Raw genomic sequence first — 25,966 nt, forward strand, 5'->3', positions numbered from 1 at the left:
CGCATCCTGCCACATCCCACGGCATCCCGTGACACTCAGCAGCATCTTGCCGCATCCCACAGCATCCCGTGGCATCCCACAGCATCAGTTGGCATCCCACAGCATCCCACACCGTCCCGTGACATTCAGCAGCAGCCCACCAGTGTCCCGCGGCGTCCCCCAGCATCCCATGACGCTCAGCTCTATTCTCCCGCATCCCACGGCATCCCGCGGCGTTCTGCAGCATCCCACCACATCCCACACATCCCACAGCGTCCCGCAGCATCCTGCACCATCCCGCAGCATCCCGTGACATTCAAGGCTGAATCTGAAGGTCCCAGGACCGGGGTGCTGCGCACCGGGGCCGCCTGGGTGCAGGTGGTGAGCTCAGGGGCTGGCTGCAGTCGCTGCTCTCGTGGCGCTTTCGCCGTTTGCTGCAGGCAGCTGGGGCGGGGGGCACAGCCCGGAGCCCGCAGGAGGGGCTGCGGCGGGTGGAAAGCGCCTTTGAGCCAACTTGGGCTGGATTTTCTGGGGAAAACTGCGAAATGAGTTCCGTGCTGCTGGGGAGCGTGGGGGGAGGCTTGCAAACGGCCCTTCTCCCCTCCGCCCTGCTCTGAGTGGCAAAAACTGTATTTCACGGCCTAATGAGATTTTTCCACAGCAAACAGCTTTTCATCTGTGTTCCCATATTCCCGTTCTTTAATCTGGGCTTAGCGGGGGGAAGCATCTTCCCTCTGCGCCCCGGCTCCCGCTCCGCTCCAGAGGCTGCTTGTGGAGGCGGGGGCCGTGCTGGGCCCCCCCAGGAGCAGGGCTGCGGCACGGCACCGCGCTCACGGCCGGGGGGGGCCTTCTGCAGGCCGGATCGCTGCGCCCCCCTCCTCAGCTGCTTCTGGGCCGAGCCCTGCTGTGCGGGCTGCGGGGACTGGGCGGTGGTGGCGGGTCTGGCTGCGGTAGCAGCGTGCGCCCACGGCATCGCAGCCGTCCCCGCGCCCACGGCACCGCTGCAGCGCACCCATGGTGGTGGGTGCAACCACTGCAGCGCACCCGCTGCACTGCAGGCACCAGAGCCGTGCACCCACTGCAGTGCAAACACCGGAGTGCTCCCGTTGCTGTGTACCCATCGCCACGCACCCACTGCATTGCACCATTTCATGCAACCGCTGCGGAGCACCCATTGGGCTGCACCCATCGCAGCGCGCCCACGGCACTGCACCCGCCGCAGCGCCCATCGCGGCGCCCACGCCGTGCCTCCCTGGGTGCCCAGCACACGGCCTGCACCCCGCCACCTGCCCCGGCAGCACTGGGGTCCCCAAATCCCAAGGTCAGCAAAGCGTGACGGAGCCTGGGGCACGCCAGCGCGGGCGGTTTGCTTTGCATTCGAGCCGCGCGAGCCCCTGGCCGTGCTGGGGTGCTCGCAGGGAGGGGTTTCCGTGCCGTTACCCGTTGAGGGGGAGCTGTGCCAGGGGTGCCCGTGCGAGGCAGCGGGGCCGGGGGGGCGTTCACCCCGAGTCCCCGGCAGCAGCTGCCAGCACTCTGCTCTCCGTTGCGCAGCCACGTGCGCAGCGCGGTCGGTACCTGCGTGGGCCGCGGTGCCAGGGTAAAGCTGGGCTCGCGCCCAAGCTCCGTGTAGGTTTTTGCAGCCGCTGGAAAGGGACCAGATTTCGCTGCTGCCTCGCAAGCTGCTCCCTCCTACAGGGAGGAGGTGGCTGCGGTCTTGTCCCCGGGAGCCGCGAGGATGCCGGTGCCGGGCTGAGGGCTGGCAGAGCTCCTGGCGCTGGGTGGGGAGCTGCGGGGGGGCCACGAGCGTGGGGACTTGGAGCGAAGCCACTCGTGCCGTTCAGCAGGGCAACCCTGGGGCACTGTCCCCGAGTCCCCCCTGCCTCGCGGTGCCCTCTGGGTGTCGTGTGCTCATCCTGGGATGAAAGCTCTCACCAGGACGGTCGGTCCTGCAGGGCAGCTGGGGGCGATGTCCCTGTCCCTGCACGTGCCACGGTGCCTGAGGGGGACGCTGCTCGCCCTCGCAGCTGGGTTTAGGAAGGATGTGCCGCTGGTATGTGGCCCCGGGGAGGAGGAGAGGCTCCCACAGGCTCCCGCTGGCGTGCATGGGGCTGGGGTGTGAGTGCTGAGCCAGGACAGGCTGCGCCCCCGGGCGATGCGCACAGAACCATTGAACATCCCGGCTTGGAAGGGAGCTGCAAGGAGCATCCCGTCCAGCTCCCGGCTCCACACGGGACCCCCCGTAACCAAGCCGTGTGTCTGAGAGCGTTGGCCAAGTGCTTTGCGGTTGGCCAAATGCCACCGGGGGGTGCGGGACCCCTGGGGTCGCAGCGGGATCGGGGCCAGGCACCCGTTGGCTTCGCGGTGCTGGTGGCTGCTGGTGGCGCATCCTCCTCCTCGGAGCGTTGATTCCGGCCTAAAATCCTACAGGGGGAACCCAGAGTTGTTTAACCGCGGGCGTGGGATCGGCCCCAGGCTGGTGCCAGCGGGTGGTCCCGCAGGTGGGCAGGGCGCCTGGGACCCCACGGCCCTCCCGGTTTGATCAGAAATCTGCAGGGGTACGTGACACTTAAAAACCTCATCCTCGCTTAATTTAGCCGAAGTTTCCCAAGAAACTCCCAGTGGCGTTGCCCTGAGGTGCTCCTGGCTGCCCTGCGAGGAGGATGAGGGGCGGATGAAGGCGCAGCTCTGGGCTCGCTGCTCGGAGGCCCGGACAACCCACTCCAGAACGAGGAGTCGTTTCCTTCTAACCAGGCTGTGATGTATTAACGTGGCTCCGGTTGCAGAGGTGGTTTAACATTAGATTTTTAATGATCCCTCCATTAATCCTGGTATTCTGGGATTTAATGCTCGCTGCCCTCTGACCGGTGGAAATGATGAAAACTTTGATTTCGTGCACGTTGGACGCTTCTGGAGTCCGGCACCAGGAGCTGCAGCTCGTCCTCTGAGGGCAGGGGATTAAAGGCTGGGGACGGGGCAGGGCTGGCCGGGAGTGGGATCCGCAGGACCCCTTTGGGCTTTGGGGTGCAGGGGGGCCAAGGCAGGGTCTGGGGGTTTCCCCCAGCCTCGTGCTTGCTCCCAGGGGGTTTCAGCTCGGCCGGCTGCGGGCTCAGCCCCCCGGGAGTGGTTGCAAGCACAGCGTCACGCAGGGAGTCCGTCGGCTCGCGGCGGGTTCACGTTTCTGTGGGGAAAGGTGACAACAGCCAGCACTGGCCCCTTTGGGTGTCCCCAGGCCAGCATTTGCTCCGGGTGCCTCCGTCCCGTGCTGCAGAGCCCACTGGGGACCCAAAAGCGGCGCGGCCGCGCTCCCCGCGCAGCCCCAGCCCTTAGGACTGCTCCTTTAGGACCCGGCAGCGCGGTGGGAGCAAACGCCGGCAATCGCGCTTGTCTTCTAAAGAGCCATAACCACGCTATTGCTGAATAAATGAAGCCATCAAGCAGAGGTGGCAACAAGATTACAACACTTCACAAGTGCTGGGGGCAGAATAAAATCGTCCGTTTAGTGAGCAGACGGAGCGCTCGCTATCGCGCTTGTTTCCTGATGCTTTCCGTGCCGGGTTTTAATCTCCTTCCCTCCCCTCTGCCCAGACCTTCCCCCGCTCCCTGCTCTCTTCCCAGACCGGGGCTGGGGGTGCCGGGAGCTGCCCAGGGCTGTGTGGAGCTGGGTGTCTGCTCTGGGGGCTGCAGACGGGGGCTCACGGGACCCCCAGCCCGGATCCAGGCAGGCTGTGCAGATGGGACCCCCGGCGCTGCGGTGGGGACACGGGACAAGGAGCTGTGTCCCGGTGGGTTGTGACCTGTCCTGTCCGGTGCTGGTGGCAGTTGCCACTGGGGGCTTGTCCCCAAAGTGAGTGGGGTTGGGGACGTGCTGCTGCCACGTGCAGATGTGCTGCAGCCCCCTGGCAGGGCAGCCCCCCCCCAGCGCACCGGTGCCGTGCCGTGGGCATCTCCCCCGTGCGGAGCGTCCTGGGGTCCCGCATCCCTGGCCGTGCACCCAGCAGTGTGCGGTGCTGCGGGGCTGGGGGGAGCCACCTGCACCCGTACACTGCGTGGGGAGGATGAGGACGGGGGCAGCACGGTCCCCTCCTGCCCCTGCCAGCCCCTCGGGGCCGGACGGGAAGGCAGGGAAAGAGCCCGGCCGGTGCGCAGGTGCTGCGGGGCTCCCCGGCTGGTGGGTGGCGGTGCCCATGCTGCTCGCGCCTCGCAGCCTGGCGGGGCGGTGCAGTACGAGCTCTCGCATGTGAGCTTCTCCCCTCGCACACGCCGGTCCTGGCCGCGCGCCTCGGCCCCGCCGTGGGGGGGAGCCCCCGCTCGGCTCCGCGCCCTGCCCGGGGCGCCAGCTGTCAGCGGCCCCGCGCGCCTCTCGCTGCCGCTCGCTCTGTGCTGCGACAGGCGTCAGCTGCCACCCACCTCCCGCATCTCCTCGCCGCCGTGGCTCGGCCGCAGATGGCTGGCTTGCTGCAAAAGCTGTCCCCACCGGAGCTCGCCTGGGGGGACTCCCTCCGGCGGCAGCCTCGTGGCTGCCGGAGGCGGCTGCAGGTCTGCGCGTGAGCGCAGCGCTCCCTGGCACGGTGCCGGCGGCCCCGAGCTCACCCGCGGCACGTGCCGGTGGTGCGGGGCCGGGCAGCGTGCTGGGCACCGGTTCCTGTCGGCTCCCTGCCCGCCGGCTGGGTGCAGCCACCTGCAGGTGCCCGAGGGCAGAGCCCAGGGAGGTTTCCTGCCGTGGGGCAGAGCAGGGGGTACCTGGGGCTCGGGGCCGCTCAGCACCGGCCTGTGGCTGAGCACCAGCGCTGCCAACCCCAGGTTCCTCGGTGCTGGTGCCCTGCAGCGTGTCTCCGTGGTCCCACAGGGCCATGTTTCCCATCCCGTCACCACCCCGAAGCCTGAAATCCCCCAGGGGCCGGGGGTGCTGGGGCAGAGCAGGGCTGGTGCCACCAGCCCTGCGCTCGCCTCCCCCCGGCACAGCCTGGCGTCCGCTCAAAATAGCTCTAGGTGCTTATTCCTGGTTGCTTGGCATTTCGAGAGCTACCTTTGCAGCTGCCTCCCGCTGCAGCTTATTTCCTCGTTTACGAATGCTTAGCTTTTTTCCCCCTGCTCCGAGGCGAGACCTATTTTCGGCTGCCGGTGATGGCTCAGCCCAGCCCCCCCAGGGGCAGGGGGGTGCTCCCGGGACGTGCAGCCCGACGAGGCCCCCCGTGCACACGCACGCTCATCCATACGTTGTTTTAAAGTGGTGAATTAGCAGTCCATGCCCTGCATATGTAATCGGAGGAGAATTACAGATGCACTCGGCGAAGTAGAATTTATGAATTTGTTTAAAGCGGCAGAAGGTAATGGCAGCCAATTTACCGCGCCGCCGCGGCGTGCGGCGCCGGTTGGCAGGCAGCCCTCGAACCCATCCCGCGTCGACCTCTCCTCTCCTCCCCGGCGAGGGGATGGTGGGGGAAGTCATCGGGAGGGAGAACCACGGGCAGGCTCCTGCCTGGGAGCTCCGACAGCTCTCCAAAAAGACGGGCGGCTGCGGCGGGGATGGGGACGGCGGGCAGCCGTGCCGTGAGACGTCCCTGCAGGGACGGGCAGTGTCCCATGCTGGTGGTGGAGGCGTGTGGCCATCCCCAGACAGCATCCCCAGGACACGAAACCATCCCATGGGTGGTCCCTGCTGGCCCTGGTCACTGTCAGACACGTCCCCCTCATCATGTGGGCAAACGGGAGCGGGGTGCCCGCTCTGTCACTACGCTCGGGGTGCTGCTGTGCCCAGGGCACGCCTGGTGCAGGGGTTTTTTGGGGTGCTCACGGGAGCGCAGGCTGGGCTGCTGCACGCTCGTGCACACCCCCGAGCAGCAGGAGTGCCCATTAGTCGTTACACGGTGCTGCAAGCACCTTCCCCTGGCCGGCAGCCCGAAACTGGAGGGGGGTCTCCTCTTCCTTCCCCCGGTGTGTCCGGTGCCACGCACGGGGTCTCTGTGCCGGTGCTGAGCCCCCCCCTCTCTCTTCTGCCTTGCAGCAACATCGCCGAAGCGCTGGTGAGCAAAGGCCTGGCCACCGTCATCCGCTACCGGCAAGACGACGACCAAAGATCCTCGCACTACGACGAGCTCTTGGCCGCAGAGGCTCGGTGAGTGCCACTGGAGCTCGGCCGCGCCGGGCGGCGGTGCCGCGGGCACGGCTGGCTCCCTTCCCAGCTCCGCTCCCCCCTTCGTGGCGCTCGGGGCGCCCTCCCTGCCCTTCAGCAGCCTTCACCCCGCACTCAGCCCTGGCTCTGCAAGCTCTGCCCCCAGCCCCGTGGAGCCGAACCCCCCCCCCCCTGTTACAGCCCCCTCCATCGCAGCCCGCGCGGTGCTGGCACGGCAGCCGGGCTCGGCGCTGGCGGAGGGCCAGGCGCGCTCTGAGTCAGTGGGAGCCGGCGCAGCGCATGTGGAATCTCCGTGCTAATGCTGCAACTCCCAGGAGGCAGATTAAAGAAGATAACATTTTTAAAAAAAAAACGCGCCGGGGGGGGGGGGTCGTTGGAGCCTCACGGCCCATTGTGCTGGGAGCACGGCCGGGTGCAGGGGTCCGGGGGCCCCGCACGGCTCCCGGGGCAGCGAGCCCACCGAGCGCTGCCGCAGCCGCCCAGCCCCAGCCTGGCTGCGGGAGAGGTAATTGCATTTAAGCCGTATGACGTCTGAGCAGATCCAGAGGACTTCAGACACATTCTGGCCTCCCGTAATTAGGTTGAGGTTATCGTGGTGAGAAAAATGTGTGTGGCTGCTCCCTGCGCCGTGTCCTCGACGGAGGCAGCAGAAGTGCTGATGCAGGCTGGGGCTCGCTGCCGGCCCTGCTCGGCCCGCTGCGGGGAGCGGGGCGCTGCGTGCGCTGGGGTGCGCGGACAGGCGTGTCGCCCAGGTGTGTGTGCTCCAGATGTGTGTGTGTGTGCTGTGTCATCCAGATGTGTGTCACCCAGGTGTGCACGGTCTGGAAAAGCCACCCAGATGTGTGCCATCCAGGCGTGCGTGGTCCAGGTGTGTGCAGTCCAGGCGTGCCATCCAGCTGAGCGTGTGCCAGGCGTGCCCGGTCTGGGTGTGCACCATTTAGGTGTGCTCGATCCCAGCTTATTTGATCCATGGTCCAGAAGTTCACGCTCTGGGCTTGTGAGGTCCAGCTCTGCACCATCCAGCTCTGCACCGTCCAGCTGTGCACCATCCAGCTGCGCATTGTCCAGCTGCACATGCTGTGCACAGGCAGTGCACGGTCCAGATGTGCACTGCTCCAGCTGTGCTCGGTCCCGGTGTGCACGGCCCAGGCGTGCGATGTCCAGCTGCGCTCGGTCCTGCCCCACTTCATCCTGGTGCCACCCGCGTGGGGCTGGGTCCCTGAGCCGCCCCCGGTTCCCCCCCGTGCCCCCGCGGTGCCTGGCCTGGCCCCGGCTGCTCTCCGGCAGGATTTCAGCTCCTCCTCGGCAGCAGCTCCAGCCGCAGCTGCCGGCGCGGTGCCGCCAGCAGGGGCGAGCAGCGTTGAGGGGGCTGCGCAGTGGTTTCTGCCAGCCCGCCGTGCAATACGGTGACGGGCTCTGCTGCAAGCCTCCTCTCACCAGGGGGGGTGGGGGGCCGCTACCAGGCCCTGGCTCGCCCTCCTGCAGCCCCCCCCCATGGTACAGGCGGCTGTGATCCGCGGCCAGCAGCTCGCTCGTGGCCTAATTGCGGCACGATGGGGATGTGCCTTGTAGAGCGGATGTGCCTGGCATGAAAGACGCATCTCGGAGCGCTCCGGCACCGAGCCTGCAGCGTGCTCCAGGCTCCGAACCCGGCCCCGGAGGTGTGGGGGGGCCAGGGCCTCCGAGTGAGCAGGGCTTGGAGCAGGGATGAGCTCGGAGCAGGGATGAGCTCGGAGCAGGGCTGAGCTCGGGGCAGGGATGAGCTCGGAGCAGGGATGCACTCGGAGCACTGCTCGCTTCGGTGATGGTTGCTCGGGGTTTGTAAAAATGCTTCCAACCTCTCGGCTTGTTAGCAAAGCCTGGAGTTGGGTCTGCCCAGGCTGAGCTGCTGGAGCCTGCTCTGCCCTTCTTGGGGTATTTGGGAAGGGGGTGATCGGTGTCCCGCTCCCACCAGATTTTGGGGGATTGTGGACATCGCTCTGCACCCCGCAGCATCCCCTGGCAATGCAGGTCACAGAAACTCTGCAAACAGCTGCTGAATAAGTCCTATCCCCTCCTCTGGGAGCACTCCGCTCCCCAAGGTGTGGTTTTCGTCCATCCCTGCTCCAAAGCAGGTGTGGGGGGGCTGCACGTCCCCTTCCCTGCCCCGAGCCCCCTCGGGAGGGTTTCCTTGGGCCCTCCGGGAGCTTGCGGTGGTGGCCCTGGGGACACGGAGCTTGAGCAGGAGGGGACATCATGGCACATCCCTGCCCCGAGGGGGGCTGCATCCCCGGCTGCCCTTGCTGGGCTTTATGGAGTTTGACTTTGTCCCTCTTCTAAAGCTGGGGAAGGAGCTGCTTCCCTGTAGGAAAAAGCTGATTCTTCCCGAGCCACTTATCCCTGGGTGCAGCGCTGAGCGGGGAGGGGTGTCTCGAAGCAGGGAGGGAGAGAAGAAGAAATCCGTTTGCTGATTTAACAGGTTGGCTTCTGCCAGACAGCTCCTCGAGTGATACAGCTCAGCAAATTGATTGCTGTACAAAGCCTCAGCAGGGCCTTTGAGTTTTCTCCCCTTGTATTTTTATTATCATCACCGTCCACTCCGAGCGAATTCGTGCCTCTTGCCTGGGAGCAGCTATGAGGTCGCTGGCTGCGCAACGAGGCGCTGCGACGCCCGCAGGCGGGGGCTGCGTCGGGTTCCCTGCTCGAGTTATGGGAAGGAAGGGCACAGAGCAGCTTTATCCACGGGGATAACGCGTGGAGGAAGGTGCAGCCACAGCCTGCCAGCCGCGCTCCCCTCGCACAGGGGCGTGCACAGTGCAGGAGCGCCGGCTCTGCCAGGGAAGCCCCAGCTTGGGGATGAGCCCGAATCACTGAGGGGGCTGCAAACCGGAGCTGTGGGCGCAGAGAGAGCTGGTTTCCAGCCGGATTTGCCCTGCCTGCTGCCAACAGCCATCATCCCAGACTAAAAACATCCCCGACCCCAAAACGCCAGGTTTGGAGCTCATGTGCTGGCGCCGGTCGGCACCGCGCCGCTCCGAAAGGCAGGGCAGCATCTCCGGGTGTGCTTTCTGCTGTGTGCACCTGGGAAATAAACGCGGCCTTTGCAGGCTGGAAAAGGACAGAGCTGTCAGGGGAAGGAGCCGTCGGCGTCTGTAATGAACGTGCGCTGCCCTTCCACCTGCCGCCGCGCTGCCGCCCTGCCTGTGCCGTGCCGGCAGCTGCGTCTGGGGGCACCACTGCTGCTCCTGCATGTGGCAATAAGCCCGGCAGCAGAACCACGTCGGGGTCCCCTTGGGGCCCTGGGGCAGCTGCCCCTGCCGCCCCCTGGGCTGTGCAGTGCCCGACCGGCTCTGGCTGCGTTTCGAGCTTTCCTTTGGCTTCTGAGGAGAAGGGCCCGGGGGTGCTGATGGGTGAGAAACGCAGCACGAGGCGGCACGGTGCGCACGCAGCCCAGAAGGGCAGCCGGACCCTGCCCCCCCCTACCCACTCCATGGTTCTCACAGCTTTGCAGCTTGACCCCGACCTCCCTCGCTGCGGTTTTGGGTGCCTCTGCCTCGTGGGTGCTGCCGCGTTACCTCCTCCCCGCTGCAGTCGCTGCTCCTGTATTTGTAAGGGATGCGCTTCCTCGGCGGCCGGAGCCACCAAGAGCCCTGCGCCCCCGTTTCGCCATGCCCCACGTGCAGGATCCCGGCTGTCGGGGTTTGGGGATGGAAAACGCGGGTGTGGGGCTCGCAGGGAGCTCCAGGGGCCAGCACCAGCTTTGGCGCCCAGCTCGTTTCCCAGCCGTCCACTGGTGCCACGAGCGGTATCGCTTCATTCAGGCCGTTTCCTGAATGCAGTTGGTTAACGTGGCAGGAACGTGCTTCCTTCAGAACTGGAGCATTCGCTGCATATTTTGCATTTAAAATGATCGGTGCGATTAAGAGCTGAAAGAAACAGGTATTAACTCTGGCTCGGGCTGGGGCGCTCTCCTTCCCGTCCCTTCCCCACTATACGTGGGGAGCAAAGCCATGAAATTTGGTGACGGGGACGCGCGCTCCCCCCGACCAGGTGGGTGCTGGGCCCAGGTGAGCCGCTGGATGCTGCTAATTGGGATTAGAGGCTAACGAGCTGCCGCTCTGCAGGCACGGCGTGCTGCCATGTGGGGACAGTGGGAGCACTGGGGGACAGCGTGTCACCCCCTCTCCGCGCCGGGCGCTGACGGCATGTGCCACCTCTCTTTTGCAGGGCCATCAAGAACGGCAAGGGGCTGCACAGCAAGAAGGAGGTGCCCATTCACCGGGTGGCCGACATCTCCGGGGTAAGGACCCTGCTCTCACAAAGCAGATTTCCCCTGGGCTTTCTTCTCTCCGTGGGGAGGTCTCGCCCCCTGCCCTGTGCTGGGGTGGCTGCGGGCTGGGTCTGGCTCCGTGCACGGCCCCAGGAGCATCCCCGGGGCTCCGCTTCCAGCTGGGGGTGTCCGTGCGTCCTGCGTTCGGTGCCCAGCCCTTGAGGTGGTTCTCGGTGTCCTCGGCAGGCAGGAGCTCTGTCCCGGGGATGCCAAGCCGCTGTGCCCCCACTGCCACTTACACCAGCCCCCTCTTTCCCTGTGTCTCTTGGGGCCCCCGGCAGCATCTGTAGCTCCGCAGCGACGGAGGCACTGCGACGGGTGAGCGCAGGGACGCGGGTGCGGGGACGTCCCCGCTCCGAGCCGTGCCGGGCGCACGAAGCCCCCGGGTTGTTAGCGGCCCCGTAACTCAATCAGGGAGGCGAGCAAAACGGTTGGTTCCGGCCGGCAGGCGGAGGGGGAGGGCCCCTGCAAACAAAATTAGGGTAATACATCACCGCTTTTATGAAGATTTGTTAATCTTTTTTAATCTTTAATAGTTTTCTGTAAATTGATCCCACTCCGAGTTAGGCGAGTGTCAGCAGTTGTGCGGCATGATGAATGCGGGTGTGCACTGAACTGACAGGGTGTGCTTTAGCACTGCCAAAATAATTTAATGGGAATTAGCGTCGGCGCTCCCCTCCCGCTGCCCGGGCTCGGGAGGGGCCCCGCTCGCTCCGGCTGCAGGCAGGATGCTCAGGCAGCGCGCGGGGATTTCGGGGTTTTTTCAATGTAGGTCACCCGCGGCCCCGGCTCCCTCCTCGCACCGATGCGGGCGTCCGTGAGCGCAGGCGTTTGCTTTTCATCCTGTGCATGCCACGTGGGTGGGTGGTCATGTTACGGTGAGCGGGGATGCCCGGAGGGGCTGCAGGTGGGGCCCCAACAGCGGCCCCGCAGTGCTGCTGCCCCGTCTCGGTGCCGTGCGTAATGCAGCGGTGCAGCACCGGCACCGTGTCCCGCTCCGTGCCGCTGCCCCAGGGGGCTCGGCCCCATCCCCATCCCCATCCCGTGGAGCTGCTGCGTCCCGGCTCCACTTTGCCCTGGCTCCCAGCACGAGGCTCACGGGAACTCATTTGGCCACATGCTGCCGGGAGGCTGCCGGATTTCACCCAGTTCCCACAGCTCCAGCCCGCGCTCCTCCTGCTGGGAAATGCCCTTTCCCCATCGGGTCGCGGCCACCCTGGTGTCCCCCGGCCCCCATGTCCCGGAGCAGGGGAGGGGAGGGCTCTGAGCGCACCCCAGGGGCGCACCCCATCCTCTTGAAGCAGCCTCCCTCCAGATGAGCCCGCGGTGCTGCAGGCTGCACGGAAAGCAAAGGCAAAAGGCAAAAAGAAAAAAAAAAAGCGAAGAGGGAAATGCAGCAGCGATGATAATGCCGCCTCGCCCACGCTCGCCTCTGCGGTGGCCTCCTTTGCAGTCCCGCTGCTGGGCGAGGTTTGCTGCTCCCCAGCCTCGGAGACCCCCGACTGCTCTGGACAGCAGGGGCCGTCCCGATGTCTGTCCGTCCGTCCGTCCTGCCCCAGGCTGGCGCTGCTGGCTTGCTTCTTCAGCCAGGAGAAATGGCGCTGGCCGTGTGCATCGGCGTTCCCATCGCTGGCACCCAAAGTCAGCGGGGTGCAGCCGCTTTTCCAAAAATCCCCCGAGTGCCCCGTGAGCTGATCCCACGGCTCCGACCTCCGCAGCCCCGCGGGAGGGACGCAGCCCCCCCGCTGCCACCCCAGCCACCTCCCCCCGGTCCTGCCCGGGGACATTTCAGGGGCTCAGCGTGTGGGGATCCGCTCGGGCAGCGCCTCTTCCTCATCCTCCCTCTTCCTCGTCCTCCCCTCCGTGCAGCAGGGAGAGGCCCGGCGCTCCTTCCTCCCGCTTCCCGGCATCCTGCCGGGCTCACGGGCGCCTCAAAGCAGCGCGGTTCTGCTCCGGAGCAGCTCGCTAAATAATTCAGGTGGTGTAAGACAAACCTGCGCCAGCTCGCCTCTCCCGTTACACCGCGGGCGCTCCGGCACGGGCGCGAGGGCGAGCGTGCGGCCGCCTGAAAGCCTCCCGTCCTTGGGCAGAGTCCTTGAATAATTTTGCATAATTGGCAGCGCTTCACATAAAAGTGGAGTTACGAGGATATTTTTCCTCGCCGTATTTATGCATAATTTTCCTTCGATTCCCAGCTAATTAAACGCTGGAAGCGTTAAAATAATAGTGGGGACGGGGGGGGGGGGCGGCACCTGCCCTTGGGGGCTGAGCGGGGCTGGGGTCCCTGCTCCGTGGGGAGGGGGCAAAAGGTGCGGGGTGGGGGTGACGCCCTCGGTGGCTTCCTGGGGGGGAGGTTCACCCCAGGGGGGGTGCACGGAGTCAGCCGGGGGGGGTCCGTGCCCTGGAAGAGCCTCTTCCTCCCCAGGGACACTGAAGGGAGCCTCGGGCACCGGCTCAGTGGCAGGGGACGGATCCTGCCCGGCTCTGGTGCCATCGCTGCCCTTCCCCGTCCGAATTTGTGCCGAGCCGCCCGGTGTCCGCAGCGCTGCGGGTCGGGGGCTGCGGGGTTTTGGGGCTGGGCGCCCTGACCCCATGCAGCTCCCGGTCCTCACCATGGGGTCTGCTGCCCGGGGGGGTCCCGGAGGGGCTGCAGGAGTGAGAGAGGGCATTGGCAGAGCTGAGCTGGCCCTGGCCCAGCCTGTGCGATGTGGTATTTGGGAGAGGGGAGTGGGGGCAGCTCGGGATAGCTTGGAGCGAGCACTGGACCAGTGCGCAGGGTGCAGGGGGTGGCTCCAGGTGCAGGGAGAGGATGGGATTTAGGAAGGATGGGATTTAGGGGCTGAGACTGGACCGTGGGGCTCAGAAAGCAATCTTTGCTCATTTAGGTGCCCCGGGGGGTGTTGTGGGCTCACCCCCCCTCCCCTGGAAGCTGCTCCCCAGCTGCAGCGCCCGGCTCCAGCTGCCCCCGAGGCTCCTACAGGGTCCCGCCAGCGGAGGGGCCGGCGGCGCGGGATGCTCCGTCCGTGTCCGTTCCTCCCGCCTGCCTCCTGCAAAGGACGCGCGGCGTGTCCTTCAGCGCGCAGCCACCGGCTGGGCTGGGCGGCCGCGAGCTCTGCAGCAGCTGCTCCCGTCCCAAAGGCCGCCAGCCGCGGCGTCACGCGCCCGCTGCCGCCACCGTGCCAGGCTGGTGTGCGGAGCCGGGGAGCCGGAGCTGCCCCGAGCGCTCCCAAAATTCACTCCCGGGGATCGCTGCCAGCCCTGGCACAGCCTCGCCCTCTGGATGAGGGACGGATCCAGCCCTGCTCGTGGTGCTGGCTGCTTGGCCACAGCCACGGGCGTCCCACGGCAGCGCTTGTCCCACACGGCAGCACCGGCGGTTTCCTCCCCACGGGTGCTGTTGTTCCAGGTGCCCGTGCCGGGAGGCTCAGACATGTCCTGGGTCTCCTTTTCCTGTCCCAGCTGCGGTGTGCACCTTGGTGCCCTCGCTGCCTCCACTCGGTGTTTTCAGGACCCATCTCCCCCGTCAGATTCCCCGCTCCTGTCCCACTGCATGGCAAGGCAGCGGCACACGGAGGGCAATGGTGGAGGGGGAGCACCGCGGTGCAGGAGGGGAGCTCGGTACCCCCAGCGTTTGGTGCTGCAGCCCCATGTCCGTGGTGCAGGAGGGGAGCTCGGTACCCCCAGCGTTTGGTGCTGCAGCCCCATGTCCGTGGTGCAGGAGGGGAGCTCGGTACCCCCAGCATTCGGCACTGCCTCCCTGTGTCCGTGGTGCAGGAGGGGAGCTCGGTTTGGCGCTGCAGCCCCATGCCTGAACCTGGTGCCGCGGGCAGCCCAAGCCCCACCACGGCCGTTTTGGTGAACGAGGGATCGGGAGCAGCTCGGAGGAGCACGGCGCAGCTCCAAGCAGCGCAGATCCCCCTGCACTGGTGGAACCCCAGGACCGAGCGGCCTCTCCCCGCTGTCCTGGCACGCCGGGCACCGAGCCGTTCGTTACCTGTCACTCCTGTGCCGCCCGCCTCCGCTGCCGGCGTGCCTCGCTGCGCGGTGATTGCCGCTCCCCACTTATTATTCCACATTAACCACCAGCGCCTGCACGCCTCTTCCCTTCTCGCGGAAGAGCTGCTTTGTGTTATGCAAAATCCTTGTGGGTTTTTAAGGTCATCCTCGAGCACGTTTGAACACCGCCGCGCCCCACGGATGCTGGCAGCGGCAGGCGCGCGGTGCCGGTCCGCAGCATCCTCGCTACCGCGCTCTTCCTCACCACCGCGCTCTTCCTCGCTGCCCCACCGCCCTCCCCGGGGGCACGGGGGCTTCCCCACCTGGCACCTGTGGGACGGACCTGCCGGTGGGCTCCTTCATGCAGCTCGTTTTTCCCTCAGCTAATCAAATCGTGACTGCATAGTGATTACCGCTAATTAGTAGCCTTCATTAGCAGCTCCCATTTTAGATTTGCATATGTTAGACCTAAGTGGTTAACATGGGGTAATGTGGTTTTCCTTTGCGTGCAGATTGCACTTACATGTGTTGCATTAACTTCTTGGCTGCACATCTGCTGAACGCCCTCCCCGGGCCTGTTCGGTGCCCGTGGCGCACGTGGAACGGAGCCACCCGGCGTCGAGCGCCGCGGCAGCACCGCAGCGGGACCGGGGGGCGTCTCTGCCCCCCCTGCCCTGGTGCAACCCCAGCAGCTGCCATCACGGCCCCGCTCCCCCCGTAGCCCCGAGCCTCCGCTCCGCAGACCCACGTCCCTTCCCTCCCCACGGCGCCACGGTTCAGGCGTGGATGCTGCAGGTGCCAGCACAGCGCCCGGCGCGGCCACCTCCACGGCTGCCGCGCACCGTCCCTCCGTCGGGTCCGGGTTCGACGGGGGAGGCGCAGGGGTTTGGGCTGTGGCAAGCTCCCTCCCTTCCCTCCGCGGCTCATTTTTCTAAATTAAGGCCGGAGTGAAATACAAAGCCACCTGGCTGTGTTTTATTTTAGGAGCTGCTTGGCTCTGACTTTTCTTCCCCGGGTGAATAAATCAGGAGCTCGCGGCACGGCGCGCCGTGCCTCCGAAACGCGCCGGTGGCGGCGATCTCGGCCGAGGCCACAGCTTCAAAGTGGGGGGGGGCTCCGTGGGCACTGCGCCCAAGTTGTGCCTGAGCTGCTCGGCGTGGATCCAGCCCTTTTGGTGGACAGGACCGATGGAAGGGGGTCCTAGGAAAAGGGGGGGCTGCAGGGCGCTCCGTCAGGGATGGGGAAGGATGGGGCAGGATCCGGCCTCCCTCCCCTGCTGATGTCGGGGCCGCGGGTGCCAGCGAGGGGAGGGCGCAGTGTGGGCTGGAAGCCACCCGAGCTGTGCCCACATCCCACATCCCGCTCCCCATCTGGGGTGTGTGGGGGGGGGTTAAAATGTTGTCCCCAGAGCGCCGGTGCCACGAGGGGGCTGCGGGAGCGGTGCGGCACGCTGATGCCCCTTCTCTCCCCAGGACACCCAGAAGGCGAAGCAGTTCCTGCCCTTCCTGCAGCGCGCCGGCCGCTCCGAGGCCGTGGTGGAGTACGTCTTCAGTGGCTCCCGCCTGAAGCTCTTCATGCCCAAGGAGACCTGCCTCATCACCTTCCTGCTGGCAGGTGAGCCGCCGCGCCGCGCCGTGCCGCGCGAGGAGGGGACGGCTCCGGGGACACGCACGGACCTCCCGAAAGTGCCTCTGCCCCCTGCATCCCGTCCCCTGCTGGTGGGGCGCAGGAGGGTTTAATCAAGCTGGGCAGCGCTAATTGGAGCTGGCCAGAGAGTTGGGTGCTAGGAACCGGTGCCCCCGGTACGTTTGTCCCTGCCCTTTCCCCGAGCTCCGCCGGTGCGTGCGCCCATTTGGGGCTGGGATTCGGGAGCTTCCTGCGTGTCTTGGCATTGCTGCTGCTCTCTGTCCTGCGTCCCTGGGGGTGGCACTGGGGCTCTGCCCGCTGCTGGGGGACAGGGGTGGGGAAGCCGAGGAGAAGCCAAGGGGAAGCCAAAGGGAAGCCAAAGGGAAGCCAAAGGGAAGCCGTCCTCCACCAGCACCAGGGAGGAGGATGTCAGGAGAGGAGGCTGCGGGGCTGTGGCCACCGGGCTGCGGGACCAGTCCCCGAGGACGGACAGGGATGGGGACGAGCAGCTCTCGGTGGAGCTGAGGCCACCCCGGACGCATCGCCCCAGAGAAGCAGGACTGGGGAGTCGTGGTGCACCAGGAGGAGGGTGCGTGTCTTTGTGTACACGCGGTGGTTGTTCCAGTAGGTCCTGCAAAAACTGCAGAGCTCCCCCTCCAAAATGGTCCCGCTTGCGGTGCACGGTGCCACCAGCGCTTAGCCTCCTTTGCTGGCACATCGCAGCCGTCCTTTGCCCCACAGCCACGCTCCAGGAGCGTTTGGACCTGCCACCTTCCCGGGATGTGGGACAGGGCAGGCGGCGATGTGTGGCCCCAGGAGGAGGTCGAGGAGGTTGAGGAAGATGAGGAGGATGAGGAAGGCCGCGGGGCAGCTCGCGGAGCCCTGGCAGCCCGTGCCGCGTGCTCGCGGTGCCTCCATGGGAGCCGATGTGGGGCGGCTTCGCTCTCGCTCCGGTTTCTATGGCAATAACCGCGTATAAAGGATGACCCTGAACGCTGATCGTTCACAACTCGGTTATGAAAAATTCAATAAGCGTATAAATAGATCTTATATGGGGATAACAACACCGCGGCTTCTGTAAGCAGCGGCTCCTGCCGCTCCCACCCAAGGGACGTTCCCCTGGGGACGGCGCTGGGACGGTCCCCGGCCGTCCCATTGCTCCCGCAGCACGGGAGATGCGCGGGCGTTTGCTGAGCCTGGGCTCCCCCAGAGCTGCCCCTTCCCTTCTGCTGGGGCTTCTGAGCACGGTTTGGGAGCAGGAGGGACCGTGGCTGGTCCGGGAGCACATCCCAGAGCCCTGCACACACGGGCACGGCCCCTGCCTGTGCCCCGGGCTCCTTGTCCCCATCCCCTTGGGCCACCCCGCTGCAGGACGTGGCCACCCCAGCGGCCACTGCTGCGCCGCTGCCCTCCGGGGACCGAAAACCTCACGGCGATGTGCTGCGGTGCCATGCGATGTCACACGACGCGATGTCACGCGAACGTGTTGTCGCACGACGTGACATGATGTCGCACGATGCGCTCCCGGCGCTGGCACGTCCCCGCTGCCGTCCGGAGGCCAGCGTCCCCAGCCCCGCTCTGCCAGGGCACGGGGATCGGGGCCCCCCGCGCTCCCGGCTGGCTCCTGCCGCGTGGGAAGCGCGTCCTAAACCTGTCCTTCTCCTTGCGCTTGTGCGTATAAATAGTCGCACTGCCTTATTTATAATTAACCATTCTTAAAGTCAGCTGCAAAAGACAGGGAAATGAGACTCCCCCTTGCCTGCGACTGATACATTAAAATTTTAAGAAGCGATGGAACTCCCACGTGCTCGGGAGGAGGAATTTCTTTATATTTAAATATTTCTCTTGCGGAAGGCTGCCGTCGGGCTCGGCCGCGCTTTGCACGCGGGAATCCCGCCGGCTGCCTCCGAGCGCTCCCCGTGCACCGGGGTCCGGGGAGGGGGCCTGGGACCCTCACTCCTGCTCGCTGCGTTGCTGTTCCCTGGAAATTTGTGATTCCCGGCCCTGATGCACGCCCTGGCCTCTTCCTCCTCACGTCGGTGCTGCTGGATGCATGCACGGGGCTGTCACACCCGCCCCATGAGCTCGGCTCCACACCGCTGCAGCGATTAAACCCTTCCCTTGGCGAGGTTGGGGGGGCTTCTGCGGGCTGGGGGCGGGGGGGGGCATGGCGGTGGGATGCTCGGGATGCTCCCATCCCTTCCTGTTGCCATCCTGCACGGCGTTCCTGGCCCCTCTCTGCAGGTCGGGGTGCTCTGGCTTGGCTGGGTGGGTTTTAAATCAAATGGGAGCAAGCGGGGAGGGGGGGGGGGGGGCGCGCTCCGGCGGCCGGGCGATGGATGGATGGCTCCGGGGGGAGCGCGCTCGCTGCAAGTTATATTTAATCCCCGTTGCTGTGGAGACCGACGGGCTGTCGCCTTGCTGGGGGTGCCCGGGCTCCGAAAAGTTCCCAAAGTCGTGACCCCCCCCCCCGGCACAGGCGGCCCCGAGCCCCCGCAGGGTCCCCGGAGCCCTGGGGGTGCCGCTGCGCGCGGGGTGCGCCGCTCGCCTCCTGCCGCGGCTGAGTCACCCCGGCCACCTCCCTCGCCACCTCCGCTTTGCCCTTCGGCAGACAGCTCAATTAGAGGGCTGGGAATAACGAGCTGGGGGGGACGGGGGGGGGTGTCACCGCCCTGCAAAGCAAGGGGCCGGGCTGGGAGTGAAGGTTTTGGGGTGTTCGGTGCCCGGGGGAGATGTGGCTGCGCCCCGCGGAACAGCAGCCTCTGCATCTCCCGGGGCGCCCGCGCTGCACGGGATCATCCTGCGGGGCACAGGGTGACCCCAGTTTGCACAGGATCACCCCGTGTCGCGTGGGATCAGCCCCCGTTGCACGGGACCATCCCAATTGCACAGGATCACCCCACATTGCACAGGACCACCCCACATCACACAGGACCACCCCAATTGCACAGGACCACCCCAATTGCACAGGACCACCCCATGTTGCACAGGACCACCCCACATCACACAGGACCACCCCAATTGCACAGGATCACCCCACGTTGCACAGGACCACCCCAATTGCACAGGATTACCCAGTTTGCACAGCATTGCACAGGACCACCCCACGTTGCACAGGATCACCCCGCGCTGCCCGTTCCAGAGCCACAGCTGTGCCGGGATCGCGGTGCTGCTGGGAACACTCAGGGGCGCTGTGCAAACTGTCCCGGTCCCCTCCCGGTCCCCTCCCGGTCCCCTCCCGGTCCCCACGGCACAGGGAATCTGCAGCTCCTCCTCCTCCCCGGTGCCTCTCCGGGGACACTTCCCCAGCTCCAGCTCTCTAATCAACCTGTAAGCGTTAATTACAGGCTAAAGAGGCAGGTAGAGTGCCAATTAGCGTGGAAGACAATGCGCCACCTCTGCTGGGGAGGGGACCGCGGGTGTCCCCGGTCGGGGTGGGAGGCTCCGCGGCACCCAGGGGTGGGAGGTGACGACGGGAGGGCCGTGGTGGGAACGGGAATTCCCCAGCACCCGTTGGCACGTGCCGGCACCCGACCACCACGCCTGCTGTGCTTTCCCTGTCCCTTCCACATATTAATTGGAGCTGCGTAATTAGGACTGCTTGGCGGCCTCCCCGCCCTGGCCCACTCCCAGCAGGGGCTGAGGGTCCCCTGTGGCCACCCCCCAAATCCCAAAGGGGCGCCCCTCCTCGCTGCTGGCTCTGAGAAGTTAAACCTTCACCCTGCGTAAGCCAAACTCGGTTATTGAAGCATCCCCGCCCCTAATGAGCCCCGTGCAGCCCGATCAATTATTCAGCCGAGCAGCTAACGAAAGGCCGGGCGGCTGCGGGGGCTGGCGGCTTCCCAGGCCAGGGATTTCGGCACAGGGGGTGGGGGGGGGGGACACTGCTGGGGGCTGCAGCGAGCTCGGGGCCGGAGCATGACGCTGCAGGGGCAAAATTCGCTCCCAGCCATGCCACGGGGAGAGCCCGGTGCTGCTGATCCTTCCGTGCACCATCCATGCTTTGACAGTTTGTTTTCCGTCCCTGGCTGCTGGCGCGGCACAACCGGGGCGCGGGTCCCAGCACCACAACCAGGGCACTGGTCCCAGCACCACAACCGGGGCGCGGGTCCCAGCACCACAACCGGGGCGCGGGTCCCAGCACCACAACCGGGGCACTGGTCCCAGCACCGCAACTGGGGCGCAGCTCCCAGCATCGCCCCCGGGGCTGCTGCACCGCCCTGGCACGGTGCGGCCGCTGGCTAATTGCCGAAGTAATTGCCTCTCATAAAATAACGAGAGATGAGGGGCACGGTGCGGCAGCGAGCCAGGGTGGGCTTTCCCCGTGCGCACGCACTCCTTTTTTTTTCCCGTTTCCTTCGGTTTTGGCAGGAGCCGCTGCAGGCTCCCTCCCCTCGGCTTGGCGCTGCTGCAGCCGGAGCTGCCCCGGCCCCACTGCCCGGGGGCGTGGGGTTCGTCCCAGAAACGGGATAAATCCCCGCGTTTCCTCAGCGCCGCCTTCATTTCTTTTTTTTTTAAAGTCAAATGCAAATGAGCATCATGAAGCGAAGACAGGTCCCCTGTAAATGTGACTTCGGGGAGGTTCTCCAGGGAGGCTCATGCCGTCTTCCCAGCTAAAATATATACGTCGGCGCGCTATAAATATGTGCAAATACAGAGGCACTAATTTAATCCCGCGCTCCGCTTCCCCAGCGAGACTCCGAAGCCTGACGCCGCCTTCGGGGTGCGGGGGCCCGCGGCAGCGCCAGCGGGAGGGATCCAGCGGGGGGGGGCACGCCCTGAGGCTCCTGCGCCCCGGCACGGCGCTGTCAGCGTGCAGCGGGGCGCCGAGGGTCGGGGCCCTAAATCGTGCCGAGGCGACAGCGCGGCGCCGTATTTACGAGGTGGGGTGGGGGTCACGGTGTTTGTCTGTGCCGGGGGGCTGAGCCGCAGCCGATGCCCGCCCGGCACGGGTCTCACCCCGCTCAGCAAGCCGTCTCCCGTGGGGGCGGCTGTAGCTCACTGGTGCCACCGCGGGACGCGGGGTCCCCGTCCGGGCGCTGCGGGGTCCCGGGGGCATCTGGATGCCGGGCGAGGAGCACTGCCCGTCTGCAGCCCCGCTGCGCTGAGTCAGGGCGTGTCACTGCTTTTTGGGGAAAAAGGGGCAAAAACGAGGTTTCTCCCTGAGCTGCAGGGCACAGCTGCAGCCCGTGGAGGTTGCGCACGCTCCAGACCCTGCTCCGACGCGCCATGGAGACCTCCTGGAACCCTTTCCAGCCTCATGCCCCGTGATGCCTTCTGGCAGCTGATGCATTTTTACCCGGTTTTTGGCTTTGCCTCATTTTTTTTTGTCTCGTGGGGCTGTGCGGCCATGGGGTGGAGCTGGGAGCTGAGCCCCGAAATGATGACCCCAAATGCTGTGGCCCTGCAGTGTCAGGATGTGGTGACCCCAGATGCTGCAGGTGTGTGGGGTGGGGATGTGGTGACCCCAACTGCTGTGGGCCCACGGTATCAGGATGCAGTGACCCCAGATGCTGCGGGTGTGTGGTTTGGGGATGTGGTGACCCCAGATGCTGCAGATCTGCAGTATAGGGATTTGCCAAGGAGCAGCCGTCCTCATGGACACGAGCGAGGCCGGTGCGTCAGCGTGTGCCTCGATCCCAGGCCGTGAGTGCGTGGGGCTGCCATGAGCTGAGCGTGGCGGCTGCTCCCGCTGCCTCTGTGGGGTGCCCCAGGGATGGGGCTCTGCGGCGCCCGGCCACCCTGCAGGCGTCACCACGGTGGCAGTGCTTCTACGTGATGTATGGGCTGTGTGACCTGGTGGGCGTACGGGATATATGGGCTGTAAGGGATATATGGGCTGTAAGGGATATATGGGCTGTACGGGATATATGGGCTGTATGAGGTGTATGGGATATATGGGCTGTACGGGATATATGGGCTGTGTGAGGTGTATGGGATATATCATCTGTACGGGCTGTACAGGCTGTATGATCTGTAGGGGTTGTGTGGGCTGTATGGGCTGTGTGAACTCTACGACCTGTATTGGCTGTGTGTATGGTCTGCATGGGCTATACAGGCTGTATGGGCCGTATGGAAGGTATGGACTGTACAGGCTGTGCAGCCTGTATGAGTTAAACGGGCTGTATGGGATGTATAGGTTGTATGGGCTGTATGGGATGTAGGGGCTGCATGGGATGTTTGGGCTACATGGGCTGTAGGGGCTGTACTGACTGCAGGGGCTGTATGGGATGTATGGGGTGCAGGGGCTGTACAGGCTGTATGGGACGTTTAGGGGCTGTTTGGGATATAGGGGCTGTACAGGCTGTATGGGATGTTTAGGGGCTGTTTGGGATATAGGGGCTGTACAGGCTGTATGGGATGCAGGAGCTGTGCAGGCACTCTCCCATCTGCATCGGGACGAGTGCCTCCGGCCACTTTTTATCGCCGATCTGCTGATAACGGGGCCTTCGTCACCCCCTGCACCGCTTTGCTCCTTGTAAACGGGGGCCGAGAAGTGGGGATCCCCCCAGCACCCGACAGCCTGCACCTGGGCAGCGTGGGTTTAGCGCTCCTGCCACTGGTCCTGGTGGCACCGTGCCATGCCGGGGGTCCCCGGCCGTGCCCCCCACCCGGCCGCGGACGGTGCGATTGGGGCTGCGCCCGGCCACCCCCCGCCTCCCCGCTGCCGTCTGTTTCCCTGTTCCCGACAGCCTCTATTTTGGTAGGGACTGGTGTTAAAAATAACGCCGCGCTCCCACACGGGCTGCGCGGCAGCAGCCAAGTTGCCATCACGACTCGAGGCCGCCGCGCGTGCCAGCGCCGTGGGCACCGCCTGCACCGGGACGCCGTGGCTTGGGGACGGCGCATGGGAGGGAGGGGACGGCGGCGTCACCGGGCGTCCCCGGGGGCCAGCTCCGTGCCCCACCGGAGCAGGGCACGTGCACCGCAGCGGGATCCGGCCCCGAACCTCGCGTCCTTCTCGTGCACCGAGGTCTGGCGCGGGGCTTCAGCATTCAGGTCTCGCTTCTGCGCTGCCCGCAATTACCGGGCGGCTCCGTTCCGGTGACTGATGCTCCCGCGCGGCTTCTGTCCTCCCTTCTGTTCGCCTTTTCTATTTCTCAAAGACCCCATAAATCCTGCCGGAGATCAATCTCAGGCATTCGTCAGTAGCAGAAGTGCTCCGGGCAGGAGCACGGGGCGCCGAGACCTCACGCCGCTGCCTCTGCCTGCCTCGCCGTGCCGGTGGGGAAGGCGACAGCGCGGCAAAGGGAAGGGGGGGGCGCGCTGGGCCCCCCGGGGAGATGCAGGCAGGCGCCTGCCCCACTCGTGCTGGTGCTGTCACCAAAGGCAGCAGCGGTGTGGTGCTGAGCAGGGACCTGGCGGGGACACACCAGCCTGCAGGACAGGCGCCGCCGAAGCATCCCGGACCCCCCCCAGGTTTTGTGCAGGTGAGCCCAGCGCCCTCAAGTCACGCTCAAAGTAAAGAGGCAAAGCCCCCGCAGCAAGAGGCAGCTGGAGGAGGTCCCACGTCCCCACATCCCTGCATCCCCACCAGCATCTACCCCATCCCCCTGCAGTGCTCCGGGGACCCAATCTGGCGCAGAGCACCCCCGGCACACGTGGCCACCCCCGGAGCCTGTTCCCTGCTCCCATGCACACCCCGCTCCGTGGCAGTGCAGGATCAGCTCCTCCGCTGGGCCCCCTGCACAGCGCCGGGTTTATCACCCCCTGCACGGGTCCCTGCTCCTCACTTCCCTGCACGCAGCCCGAGATGCGTTACGGGGCCGAACACCCTGGTGCGGGTCTGGCTGCAGCGCGGGGGTGATGCGGGACGCTGCCCCGGCGGCTTGCATGGTGCCTTCCAGGTGCTGTGTGGGGGGGTCCGTGCCGCAGGGAGGTGAGGGGGCAGCCCAGAATTGGAATTATTTTATTTCTTGTGCCGATGGGACAGCCACTGAGGGATGTGCTCGGTTAGTTTTCATGCGCCCCTAGAGCTCCGTCCGACACCGTTCCAAGCCGATGCTCCATCACATCTCCCCACGGCTTGGGGGGCGCACGGGGGCGTTTGCAGTGCGATGCTTGTCCCCGGCCCTTGCCCTCCTCCTGTCCCTGCATGGGGACGGGGATGGGGACGGGGTCGGAGCAACCCCCAGCCCCCTGCCCCGGCCGCCCCCATCACTGCCGTGCTCCAGCCAGGGCTCGCTGCCTGGCGGCGCTGAGCAGAAGTGATTTGTAGCGGAGTTATTTTGGGGCCCCGGGGGAAAGCAGCGGCAGCCGCACGCTGCAGTGTTTTAAACTGCATCCCTCATCTGCGCAGATTAATACATTACGGCTTCCCGGGAAGAGCATCAGAGCCGCGTCTTCAGGTTTATTTAGTTTTTTCAAGGGCTGTGCAACTTTGATGGCTTTGCTCAGATCGCTGCCGGGTGTCCCCCTCCCCGTGCCGCGTGCCGGATGCGTAGTGCTGGGGTTGGACGCGCTCGTCGCATCCTTCCCGGGTGTCTTTTTTTTTTTTTTTTCCGAAAAAAAGCAGGCTTTGCTCATGTGGTTTCAGGAGGCATCAGGGGCTGTGAGCGTACGCAGTGTGGCATCCGGCGCGGGGTCCGGGGCTCGTGCACGCAGCGCTCAGTGGCCCCCCGGCCCCCCCCCCCCCCGAGCCCGCGCCGGGCTGCGGCAGCGCCGCGCTCCTAATTGGCGTTTGGGGTTTAAGCACTTGGACACTTCCTCGGCTGCTGCTTCAGATCACTTTCTGCAAAAAAAGCATCTTTCGCCACTCGCCGCTGTTGGAGGCTGTTAGCGCACAGCCGCGGCTCCCTCCCCCCGGCCCCTGCTCGCTGCGCACAGGAGGAGGAGGAGGAGGAGGAGGAGGAAGGGCGCCAGAATCCTCCTGGCGAAGGCAGGAGCCCTGGCGAACACCTCGCGCCGCTCTCCCATGTGCCCCCAAATGGTGCACAGCACAAAAGGGGGGTGCACACTTGCTCACGTGCCTGCCCCCCCGCCCCCCCCCCCCCCGCCCAAGGAGCCCCCTGGGGCCAGGCTGCCGGTGCTCGGCTCGCTGACGAAGCCGCTGGATCGCCCACTCTCCCCACCCCGAGTTCTGCTGCTTTTCCAGAAATCCTCTGTTCCTATCCCGTTTTTTTGGGGCAGGGGGGTGCGGATGCTCCAGAGGCTGCTGCGGAGGCCGGGATGGGGCACGGGCAGGGCCGGGGGCTCCCCTCGCCCCGGGGGGGCTCGGGGGGGGGCTGGCAGCTGGCTGCTGCGTGTCACCGCTGCCAAACTCCTGCCAGACTGCCTGGAAATGTTTTGCTTCCCTTGGAGACAGCACGGAGGAGAGGGGGGAGGGAAAAGAGGGGAAAAAAGGCTTTTTTGGCTGCCACCGTGCTCCAGCTCTGCGGTTGTGGTGATGGCGAGGGTGGGAGGCAGCGGGGTGGTGGGGATGGGATGGGATGGGATGGGATGGGATGGGATGGGATGGGATGGGATGGGATGGGATGGGATGGGATGGGATGGGATGGGGACGCAGTATTTTCTCGGAGCGGGTGCCCCCCTGCCCCAGCAAGCCCCGGGGAAGGCTGGGGAGAGCCAGGGACACCGGAGCCCTCTCCCGCAGCCTCCTCCTCGCCCATCATTGCCCACGGTGCAGAGGTTTAATTTCGAGTGATTCAAATCACCGCTTTTAATCGCCGGCTAAATCAGCGAGCAGGAAACCTTGATTTAAGTCGGCGCTTCTCATCGTCTGCACTCGCGCCCCCCCGCAGCCTCCCAGGGGCCGCGCTCCCCTCTCGCTGGGCGGCTGCTGGCCCCCCCCCCCGCCGTGACTTGCGCCCGGCCGCGTCTGCACGCCGGTCAGCACTTCATCAACGCGCGGGAGCAGCGTTTTGGAAGCGCTGCTGCTGGAGCACGGCGCCTGCGTGCCAGCAGCGCTGGGTGCCCCCTGCACC

At 65.8% G+C, this 25,966-nt stretch overlaps 1 protein-coding gene across 1 annotated transcript in view; it reads left to right on the forward strand.

Annotated features, from left to right (window-relative positions):
* The window catches only part of SND1 (staphylococcal nuclease and tudor domain containing 1), a 115,398-nt gene that overhangs the window by 62,188 nt on the left and 27,244 nt on the right, over positions 1-25,966 (forward strand). The window contains exons 13-15 of the mRNA XM_066995149.1: positions 5,984-6,094; positions 10,319-10,391; positions 15,890-16,031. Of these exons, the coding sequence (XP_066851250.1) occupies positions 5,984-6,094; positions 10,319-10,391; positions 15,890-16,031 (326 nt within the window). The remainder of the gene's footprint in view (positions 1-5,983; positions 6,095-10,318; positions 10,392-15,889; positions 16,032-25,966) is intronic.

The sequence above is a fragment of the Anser cygnoides genome, chromosome 1 (genome assembly GCF_040182565.1).
Source record: "Anser cygnoides isolate HZ-2024a breed goose chromosome 1, Taihu_goose_T2T_genome, whole genome shotgun sequence".
Taxonomy (NCBI): domain Eukaryota; kingdom Metazoa; phylum Chordata; class Aves; order Anseriformes; family Anatidae; genus Anser; species Anser cygnoides.